The following is an 11,105-nucleotide window of genomic DNA, read 5'->3' on the forward strand; positions in this document are numbered from 1 at the left end:
CAGAATAGAAAAAAAAAAGTATAAGCAATTATCTTGTTTTTTTTGTTTTTTGTTTTTTTGGGATTTCTTGGTTTCATGTTACTTGGATTTGTTCATATATCTAGAATTATTATCTTCATTGAACTTGCTCAATTTATGTTATCCACCCAAATTACCTGGTGATATAACCCCATAGCCAAAACACCAAGAACAATTTTTTTCCAACATATATTCACCTAGCCACTTGGTAGTAAAGACTTGATTTTAGTTGTTAGAACTCGATTAGAACTCGGAGGGGAGAACTTTGATTTCTAATAAGAGGGTATAATTTGGTTAGATTATTAGAGAGTTTTTTTTTATTATTATTATATACGAGTGGTAAAATAACGAGTGACCACCCCCATTAAAGAGTGTGAGTGAGGGAGTGACGTGAGGTCCTATTTTATTGTAACTTTTGTGCAGGGTACATCATGTCTGGTCCAAGTGAGACAGACGAGCCAGAGTTGAGTCTTGACATGCGCCTCATGATGAGAGCCATGAAGGGACAATTCGCTAAGATTACTAATGTGATTGAGGGATTGAGTGAACGAATTGAGAGAGTTGAGGAAGCTCAACGACAAAATCAAAATGGGGGGCAAAATGGGAGAGGTAATGTGAGAAGGGGTGAGGATGAAGAAGAGAGGGATGAGGAAAGTGAGAGTGAGCAAGATGGGGAAGAAGAGAATGATGGGAGAAGAAGAATCAGGGATAGAGAATATAGAAGGGGGCATAGAGATTGGAGGAGGTTAGGAAGATTATCTTAAAATTATTTTATATTTAGTTTGTTAGAATTATATTAATTTTCATATTTATCTTAGTTTGTTGGTTAGAATTAGTTTATCATATATTTAATAATTATCTCTTTCATGTGGTTGTAATCAGCTTGTTAATGGATATTTAAGGTCATTATATTGCAGGCAAATGAAATATATACAGTTGAGAATTTTTGAGTTAGAAAACCGAGTGTTTTCTGGAACTCGAGAGAGTTCGGCCATGATCAAGTCATGGTGATCCTGACTTATCAAGTGTGAAACCTCACTTGTGGCGTCGTCCCAAATCCTACGTATCACCTTATAACCCGGTGTGGCCGATGACTTATTAAAACCCAAAAATTAGCCCTTATCCAGCCCTAAATTAAACCTTCAAATCAAATTCACCCAACCTAATAAATCGTTCTATGAATTTCTTTGTAATTCGAGTATGAAGAGAAGATCTGGCAAACCAGATTTACACCACTCTCACAGGGCTAGTAGTTCTCATCTAATCTTGATTATATATATTGATGGCGTAACTACACCGGGATACATGAATAACTGTACGTATTTAGATTTGTTCCGTAGAATTATACAAGCCTGCTTAATGGTTTTAGTGGTTGAGCTCGGGAACATATGGCAATGGGCTAAAGTGTCCCGAATTGGTTTTCCTTAGGTAGAAATGCCCAAGGTGTCCTCTCTTCGCAATTAATGTGCGATTTATAGGAGTTAAGTGGGGCACATACCAGGCTCTCGACATGTGTTACGCATGCAGTTGTCAGCTCGACAGTTGTGTAGTGGAGTCCACGTGTTGCGATATTCCTGATTGGCCACTAGGTAACAAAATTGGGTTGAGACTAAGAATCTTAGTTAAATGCTCTCCAAGTGGCCTTGCTCAGGATATTCTTTCCAACCCGTACCGATCTCAAGGCAAGATAGAGAGTGTATATTGACTATTTATTTGCTCGGCTCTTGCATCGAGGGCATTGCTATGGTAAAATATCATTTACCAAACGATGCCTATAGATTGGAAAAAATGGAAACACAGTTCAATTCTTATGAAAAATGGAAAACAGTACGTGCTTTAGCCTAGCCCTATGAGAAGTCCATCCAAAAAACTCCTTTCACACCCGGTCTAGAAAATCCTTCTCACACTAGCAACGTAACATTGGTATATAAAAAGGCATTCTAAACCAGCAAGCTAAGCATTGCATCCACGCAAAACAGGCCAGCCATAAGAAAAATATCCCTTAGCTTCATCATGAGTGGCTGCAGGCTGCCTATAAATCCTCTTCCCTTCTTCATTATCTTTGTTTTTATGGTAACTGAGTTTAGGTTTTGTAGCGGAAACCCAAACCCGATTTGCAGAAAAGATGAGAAGCAGGCCTTACTGTGCTTGAAGATGGGTTTAAAAGATCCATCCACTCGGCTTTCGTCTTGGGTTGATGGAAACTACGATTGTTGCACTAAATGGGCTGGAGTTGTGTGCGACAACGTAACTGGCCATGTCACTGAGCTCCACCTCGCCAATCCCGCTCCAGGCAATGTCAGTTCAGCTTTTGGCGGTGAACTAAGTCCCTGTTTGCTGGAATTGAAACAACTAAGTCACCTCGACCTTAGCGGAAATGATTTTGACGGAACTCCCATCCCAAGCTTCCTAGGATCTCTACTAAATCTAGAATATCTCGATCTATCCGAAGCTGGATTCGAAGGTGACATTCCTCATCACCTGGGAAATCTTACAGGTTTACAAATGTTGAGTATTCGTGGCAATGCTTACTCTCTTGGTGGTCTCAAAGTTGATACCCTCGAATGGTTATCAAGTCTTTCCAATCTCCAGCAACTTGACTTCAGCTATGTGGATCTAAGCAACGCACTCAACTGGGTAGAGGTGACTTCTGCACTTCCTTCTTTGCATCACCTTCATTTCTCTGCTTCTACTCTGGCTAACATATCTTCTTCACTTCATCACAACAACTATTCCTCCCTTTTGGTCCTAGACCTTTCTCTTAATAGCTTCAATTATTTTATCCCTAAATGGATTTTCAATCTCAACACCCTTGTTTCTCTTGACCTGCGCCAAAGTAGTTTTCTGGGTCCGCTTCCTGATGTTGGTCCTTGGAACTTTTCATCTCTTGAAGCCCTTCACATCTCTTTTAATCTTCTCGGCGGGTCTTTACCCACTCATGCAAACTTGCCTAAGCTCAAAACATTTGACACTTCTCTTAACATGTTCAATTCTAGCTTGCCACAGTGGATATTTAGGTGTAAAGAATTACAAAAGCTTGATCTAGGAGCTAACCTGTTTTCAGGCCCTGTTCCTAGTAGTGTGGGGAAAATGAAAAGGCTGAGATATCTTGATCTTTCTTTAAATGAATTGAGTTCTAGCATACCAAGTTGGATTTATGAATGCCCTGACTTGACCTATCTTGATCTTGGTTACAACCAATTTCAGGGCACCATTTCGAATTCCATTTCCAACTTGACTTCTTTGGCTTACTTCAGTGTCTCTCATAATAATATGCTTAGTGGAGAAGTGTCTAAACAGATAGGAAAACTTTGCGACCTAAAGTGGCTTTCTCTGTCAGCAAACAAGTTTTCTGGATTAATTTCTGAGTTGTTCCAAAGTATGTCTGGTTGTGTTTCTTATGGATTAGTGGGTTTGCATCTGGACAATAATCAGTTTTCAGGTCCAATGTTTGAGAGCTCATTAACATTTCCATTATTGACAAGTTTGGGCCTGGGAGGTAACAAGATAAATGGAACACTTGCTGAAAGTTTGGGGAAAATGTTTCCGATGTTGCGATCTTTGGATATTTCCAATAACATTTTAGAAGGTCTTGTGACCGAAAACTACTTTGTTAATCTAAAAGGGTTAGTGTCTTTCCATGCATCTGGAAATAGATTAACATTGAAAGTGAGCTCCAATTGGCTACCACCTTTCAAGCTCAAGAAGCTTGGGCTGGGAAGTTGGCACTTGGGTCCTCAATTTCCAATTTGGTTGCAGTCACAAAAAGAGATTTCTAAGGTGGATATATCTAATGCTGGAATCAAAGGTGAAGTCCCAACTTGGTTTTGGAACTTATCCTCTCAAATTTCTCTCCTCAATCTGTCTCATAACCTATTTTGTGGTCCATTGCCTCAAACATCACTTGCCAAAACCAAATTATTGGACTTGTCAAACAATTTCTTCTCAGGAGATGTTGTTCATTTCTTATGTCATCTTCAAAATGGATCGAACAGGCTTAAAAGGCTTTATCTTAAAAGAAATGGTTTGTCCGGTCAAATTCCTGATTGTTTGAGTAATTGGCCAGAATTGCAAGTTTTAGACATGGCAAAGAATAATTTGAGTGGAAGAATTCCCAAATCTGTTGGGCTTCTAAAGTCATTGTCATCATTGGACTTGAATGGAAACAAACTTTGTGGCAATATACCTTCATCTCTACAAAATTGCACCAATTTATTGAAACTTGACTTGGGTGAAAATGAACTACAAGGGAATATTCCAAGTTGGCTGGGGAGTTCACTTTATTCTAGTTTAGTTATTCTAAGACTTCGTTCAAATAAGTTCCATGGTAAATTGCCTCCAGATCTTTGCCAGCTTAAATATCTTCAAATATTGGACGTTGCTAATAACAACATCATCGGTAGCATTCCGAGGTGTCTTAACAATCTCACGTCAATGGTCAAGCAGATTGAGATTGATTTTGGAGAAATGGATACTTTAACAAAAATATTCTTGGGAGAAAGTGCTACAGTGATCACTAAAGGGCAAGAGTATCAATACTCTACCATTATATTGGTGTTGGTTAGAAGTTTTGATCTTTCCAATAACAATTTCTCATGGAAAATACCTGTGGAACTTACCACATTAGTGGAATTAAGATTTTTGAACTTATCCAGAAATAAGTTGACAGGAAACATTCCCAAGAATATAGGAGACATGAAGCAATTAGAATCCATTGATCTATCAAGAAATCATCTTTCTGGAGAAATTCCCTACAGTCTCTCAAATCTGAACTTTCTGAGTTACTTGAATTTGTCTTATAACAATCTGTCTGGGAAGATCCCCACTGGTACTCAACTTCAAAGCTTCAATGCATCTTGTTATGTTGGTAACAATCTTTGTGGGCCTCCTCTCCTTGGATGTAGCAATTATGATGATGTTCCTGATGAAGAAGAAGACAGAGGAGGTGATTTTGAGGCTAAATGGTTTTATATTAGCATGGCTATAGGATTTCTTGTGGGATGGTGGGGCATCTGGGGACCTTTGTTTGTTGTGAAATCTTGGAGGTATACTTATTTTCAGTTTATAGATGATAAGTTAAAGTCTCTTTCAAGATGGTTTGGATAGAGTCGGATTTTTCCTTGTTTATTGTATTTTCTAAAAACTTTAAATTTTTCTTGTGTAGTTGTGTTGTAATATCAAAGGTGAACTTGTCCACTTTTATGTAGCCTGTATGTAAGGGTATATACTTTTTGAGTACTATTTATCCTTTTACATGTAATATTTGTTCATATATACTTTATCAATCTATTAATGCTCGTAAGGGTATATTTAGTTGTAAAACTATTTCTGATTTTGCCTTGGATTACTAAGATGATTATGTGTCAAAAGACGAACTACGCGGCTATTAGTATGTTTATTAACAAACTAGTATGTTACCCATGCGATGCATGGGATGAATATTAGACAATTTTATACTCCATAATATAAATAAACAATTAATACTATACAAATTAATGTAAACATAAATTCAATTGTTGTCTTAATATAAACAAATTATAGTTACAAATTGTTAAAAACTTTATTGTAGACAATACTAGTAGTTGCACCCGTGCGATGCACGGTAATATATGTAATAGATGGAATATATGGTAAGAAATGAAAAAAAAAATATTCTTAGTAAAAGAGAACAAAAAATTTGTAAAAGAATAACGTTGCACTTTCATTATACATTATNGTAATCAAAATTTTTAATCCCCTTGGACTGCTTACTTTGGAGATTGTCACATACATCTAATTTACCACTAAATTTATAGATAACCTATTTTAATTTCTTGAAATTTACACTCTTACTACACATACAATCTAGAATTTACACTCGTCCTACCAATTTTATAAAAATAACATTTAAAAAAACTATTATTATAATTAAATTTTTAATAATGAAAAATCTCTCTATAAAAAGCCTAAAAAATATATTAGTACTAATAGTTTTATTTCTAATAATATTATTAACATTTTTGGACCACAATGCTCTTACTAATATTATTATTATTATTACAATATTACAATAGTAATAAAATTTAAATAGGCGAGTCCATTCCTTCCCCATCTGTCTCACTCTTCAACCCATCCATCCATTTCCAGAAGCTTCACTCGTTCTTCTTCTCTGCGCTTTCCGTTTCACCAGTTCGAATCTCTAGCATTTTAGCTAGCATAGTACACGGTATATCACAGCTCAACAATGATTCTTGTGAATCGCAAGAACGTATGGTATTATGGGTCAGTTTCTCTCCGTTTTTGTTTCAATACCCATCTGAGATGTGTAGATCGTACCAGCTAATTTCAATTTCTAGATTGAATCTTGCAGAAAAGGTAACTTGCATGGTATATCTTTCAAGATATTTATATTCTATCATACAAATAATCGCATTTTAATATTTACAAAACCCTAAATGTTTATAATGCGTATGTAGACTCAACAATCTGCCTAAGTCCGATTCCAGTATAGATCTTCCTAAATAGTTAATTCGAAAGCACATGCAGTACATTTTTGTTTAAGAGCTGTATCTTAGTCAGTATTGGTTAGTATGTTTGTTAGATTCGACGTTTTAATATCCAATTTGCTACAAATTTCATTCAATTTCTATGTTGAATTGTTCTGAATTGCATTATTATGTTAATGCAACAAAAATTCATCAGCATTCCTGAATTATTAATTCTGTTTTCTGAGTGTTAAAAAAAAAGTCTTTATACCAAAAAAAATCTATTTGTTGTTTTGTTTGTACTGTGTGTAATTCTTGCAACTTGCAATTTGCCAGTTTTCCAGTAATGGCAACCCAATTACATAGAACCCACCGACGCCACCTGTAAATCTGTCATGAAGGTAATACAATAGGCTTTCTTGATCTCTGTTTTACAAATTATACATCCATAGTTGGCTGTATCTTAGTCAGTATTTGTTAGTATGTTTGTTACATCCACCTGTTGTAGACTGTTACTATTTTGCAATGCTTGCTCACCTTCATATTATATAGTTATTAATTAGGTGTTTTTAAATGCTTGGCAAAATCAAAAAGGGAAATAATATTGTTCTAGTTTGCATATATTTTGAAGAATTTGAGGAAGAGAGAATATTCCTGTGGACTGTAAAGTTTTTCCTAGTAATCTACAACAGCGGCTTTAATGTTATGCATTCTGTAATATTTCTATACTATTTAGTCAAAGTATATGAACTGTATAATGTTTAATTGTTTATATTAGTCAAAGTATATGAACTGTATAATGTTTAATTGTTTATATTTCATTTGAGCTTTTAACTGTATAATGTTTAATTGTTTATATTTCATTTGAGCTTTTTATTACACTGACTATGTTTTGAAGTCTGAACATTTTTTTGGATGTACTGCAGACTATGTTTTGAAGTCTGAACATTTTTTTGGATGTACTGCAACAGAGCAGTTACTCACAGACGGAAAGTAGAGCTCAAAATCATTAAAAAATAAAGACAAAGTCAATACATTATAAGACGTTTAAAGCTATAACAACAGGTATTATTTCATGGTATCTTAAAGCTTATTTCTCTTGCCCAGAATGGTAGTTTATTCCTTCAACATTTTCATTCTTCTTCCCTTTGCTAAAGAAGAAATGTGTTAGACAGTAGGTATTAGACAGTAGTAAAATGTTAAGCATAAATGTAGAGTTAAATTACTTCTGACAGTGTATCAACTTTCACAGGCTAAATGCATACAGATTCAACATAGTTTGCAGCAGTCTTGAAGGTACACTTAAGCACAGATCAAGGATATGAAGTGCATTGCAAGGTATGAATTGCAGATAACTGTATCAAGAGTTAAACTTACATTCCTAATATGGACCAATATTTACATATTTTGCAGCACTGAGTGACTAAGGTTCATTTAGGCACAGATTATGGATATGAAGTACATATTTTGCAGATTTTATGGGAAAATAGACATTACAGACAGCAGCAAGCACTATGCATATGTGAGATGGGACTAAAATGTAGGGTAAGTCAGATAAAATTATATTATTAGAAAATCTCAAACGATTAGCAGTGCATTAATAAATTCATATTATTCCAACAGTGATTGACTATAAGGTATACTTAAGCAAACATTATGGATATGAAGTGCATTGCAAGGTCTCAAATTTTACTAAGTGTATTGAAATAAGCAGATAATCCATATGTTCAGGTTTAAAATTTGAAATATGTACAAATAATTTCGTACATATTTATCATATTTTGCAGAGAGCAGCAAACAGTACACCTTACAGAGAGGAGCAAACAGTATACATATGTGATATGAGACTTAAATGTGGGGTAAGTCTGATACAATCTCTCTATGATATGATATTATGATTGCAGTAGCCATAAAACTACTTCAGATATGGAATTAGTAGGCATTAAAAACCATTGTCAAAGGAAAGCAGAAAAAAATAATATTATCAATGCTGTAGGAAAAAAAATAAAGGAAAGCAAAACTGACCTCCGAGTCATGAAAAAAAAAATAAAGGAAAGCAAAACTGACCTCCGAGTCATGAAAAAAGGCATAAAGGAAAGCAAAACTGACCTCCGAGTCATGAAAAAAGGCATTCTTGACTCTTGATTAGACCTCCGAGTCATGAAAAAAGGCATTCTTGACTCTTGATTATCTCACTGTACCTTCCTTCTGGAACAACATAAGTTCGTACCAACCGGAGCCTTATTGCCTTGCGTGTGTAGTCTGGGCATATATTTTTTGCCAAGGACGTACAGGTGAGACATTTTGATAGCAGAGGCTTAAAATTTTTGCAGATCAGAGAAAGAAGATGAAATGGGAGATAGAGTTTGCTGGAGTTGATCACTGCTTGTTTATAACTCGGTATATATGAAGCCTTTACAGTGGAAAGGCTTCCAACCGTTAATGAATGAATCATTAAATTCACATTGGACATGTAAACGTCCAAAAAGTATGGGAAAGAGTGATTGTAATTATTGTAATATATTTAAATTGTAATATTGTAGTATGTAGTATATATGTAGTATATAGATATAGATACAGATGTAGTATATATATATATATATATATATATATATATATATATATATATATAGATATATATATATATATATATATATATAGATATGGAACAATTACCAATCACTGAAGAATAAAATTAAACACTTCGTTTCTTTATTGTTCAGTGATGGTAATCGATCCATTTACCCATTAATTGCAATGATTAATTTTGTGCAGTGAGCGGTGCAATAGTAATAAATATGAGAGAAAAGAGACGTGTGAATGCATATATTATGTACTGAGATAATAAATATGATGTACAAAAATAAATATTACAAATTTATGTACCTAGATAAGCTACCAAAACGACATCACATTGCATAGGCGGGAAAATGCTGAATGCTGATTGGCCTAGGCGATATGGCTTTATTATATAGAGAGATTTGTTGTTGAAGATAAATGCTCGGTTTTCAAAAAAAAAAAAGATAAATACTCTCCATTCTCACTTAAAATAATTACTTTAAACCCCTTAGAGTTGCTAACTCTAGATAAAACCACATACAATGATACAAAAATATGTTTTTTTTTTCAAAAATAAAAAATAAACCAACATTAAAACTTAAATATGTTATACCCTCAGTTGGATTCGAACTACTCATATACTCATTGATCTCATTAACTAAATTCAGTGTAGGCCAGTATAGCTCAACCATTTAAGTACTCCATATCATTGTTGCAGTAGGATTGCCTTGGAATTTCTATCTCTATAAAATCATCATTTGTCTCACCTAAATGGCAATCACTTATAGTAGTTATCCACTCTGAAAAAGCTTCAATATCTCCAAAACAGCAATTATTTTCAAATTTTTGGAGTCTTAAATTCTGAGTTAATCTTAGCACTTTACACACGCTCAAAAAAAAAGAAGAAAGAGTTTATACTTGCCCTGTTGCCCAACAGTGTTTTGTGTGGCACTACGAACCTGTTATCCAATTCAATTCCTTTTTTTTTTTCAACACACAAAACTTATTCCAAAAGTAAAGTAATTGAGTAATGCATTTATATGTATTTTACTCTATTATAGTATATATGTAAATTATTTATTGTCAAAGACAGTAAGACACCTACATTCGTTCTAAAAAATTTCATAAGTACATACATATTTTAATACATATGTAATAATAACACCAATAATAATAATAATAATAATAAGAACAATTGTAATAATGATGACAAATTTATATCGTGGATTAGGGTGCACAATGCATTGTGCACCCCGTACCAAAATGTTAGGAGGTGAGTTCTGTATATTCTAAGCAATCGTTCTGTGTATTCTTGACAATCATTCTGTGTATTCATGTTAGTAACACAAGTTGTGATGTGTTTGTGCATTCGAATGTTTAGGAGGATGAGTTCTGTGTATTTTGTGTCAATATTTTGTGTATTCTAGGCAACCGTTCTGTGTATTCATGTTAGTAACAGAAGTTATGATGTGTTTGTACATTCGAATGTTAGGAGGATGAGCTCTGTGTATTTTGTGTCAAATATTCTGTGTATTCTAGGCAAACGTTCTGTGTATTTATGTTAGTAACATTCGAATGTTAGGATGATGAGTTCTGTGTATTTTGTGTCAAATATTCTGTGTATTCTAGGCAAACGTTCTGTGTATTCATGTTAGTAACATTCGAATGTTAGGAGGATGAGTTTTGTGTATTTTGTGACAAATATTCTGTGTATTCTAGGAAAACGTTCGGTGTATTCATGTTAGTAACATTCGAATGTTAGGAGGATGAGTTCTGTGTATTTTGTGTCAATATTCTGTGTATTCTAGGAAAACGTTCTGTGTATTCTAGGCAACCATTCTCTGTATTCATTTTAGTAACATTTGAATGTTAGGAGGATGAGTTCTGTGTAATTTGTGTCAATATTCTGTGTATTCTAGACAACCATTTTGTGTATTCATGTTAGTAACACAGGTTGTGATGTGTTTGTGCATTCAAATTTTAGGATACACAGAATATAAGCTCAAGTATTATCTCTTATGTTATATGTTTTTTAAATTTCACAATGTTGTTTAAATATTCATA

General features: G+C 34.2%; 1 protein-coding gene and 1 long non-coding RNA gene across 5 annotated transcripts; both read left to right on the plus strand.

Annotated features, from left to right (window-relative positions):
• The first annotated feature begins 449 nt into the window (after positions 1 to 449).
• LOC116001304 (receptor-like protein EIX2) lies at positions 450 to 5,225 on the plus strand. Its single transcript, XM_031241189.1, has 3 exons — positions 450 to 763; positions 2,106 to 5,063; positions 5,183 to 5,225. Exons 1-3 carry the CDS (start codon positions 450 to 452, stop codon positions 5,223 to 5,225), a joined length of 3,315 nt encoding a protein of 1,104 aa, XP_031097049.1.
• Positions 5,226 to 6,125: 900 nt separating this feature from the next.
• Positions 6,126 to 9,027, plus strand: LOC116001817. Of its 4 annotated transcripts, none has more exons than XR_004094299.1 (7): positions 6,126 to 6,372; positions 6,819 to 6,883; positions 7,454 to 7,547; positions 7,735 to 7,820; positions 7,896 to 8,027; positions 8,270 to 8,341; positions 8,816 to 9,027. It is a non-coding gene; the product is annotated as an uncharacterized LOC116001817 (long non-coding RNA). The 4 variants fall into 4 exon arrangements; XR_004094296.1 differs by having other exon boundaries at positions 6,126 to 6,279; XR_004094297.1 differs by lacking the exon at positions 6,819 to 6,883.
• Positions 9,028 to 11,105: the final 2,078 nt, after the last annotated feature.

The sequence above is a fragment of the Ipomoea triloba genome, chromosome 13, assembly GCF_003576645.1.
Source record: "Ipomoea triloba cultivar NCNSP0323 chromosome 13, ASM357664v1".
NCBI lineage: Eukaryota > Viridiplantae > Streptophyta > Magnoliopsida > Solanales > Convolvulaceae > Ipomoea > Ipomoea triloba.

What these genes read in the sequence shown, in the direction of transcription:
- LOC116001304 (XM_031241189.1), top strand. Translation starts at nt 450, where the DNA reads ATGTCTGGTCCAAGTGAGACAGACGAGCCAGAGTTGAGTCTTGACATG. An exon ending in GGGCATAGAGATTGGAGGAG is followed by an intron (nt 764 to 2,105) that starts GTTAGGAAGATT and finishes AACTGAGTTTAG; the next exon opens with GTTTTGTAGCGGAAACCCAA. An exon ending in TTTGTTGTGAAATCTTGGAG is followed by an intron (nt 5,064 to 5,182) that starts GTATACTTATTT and finishes TTTCTTGTGTAG; the next exon opens with TTGTGTTGTAATATCAAAGG.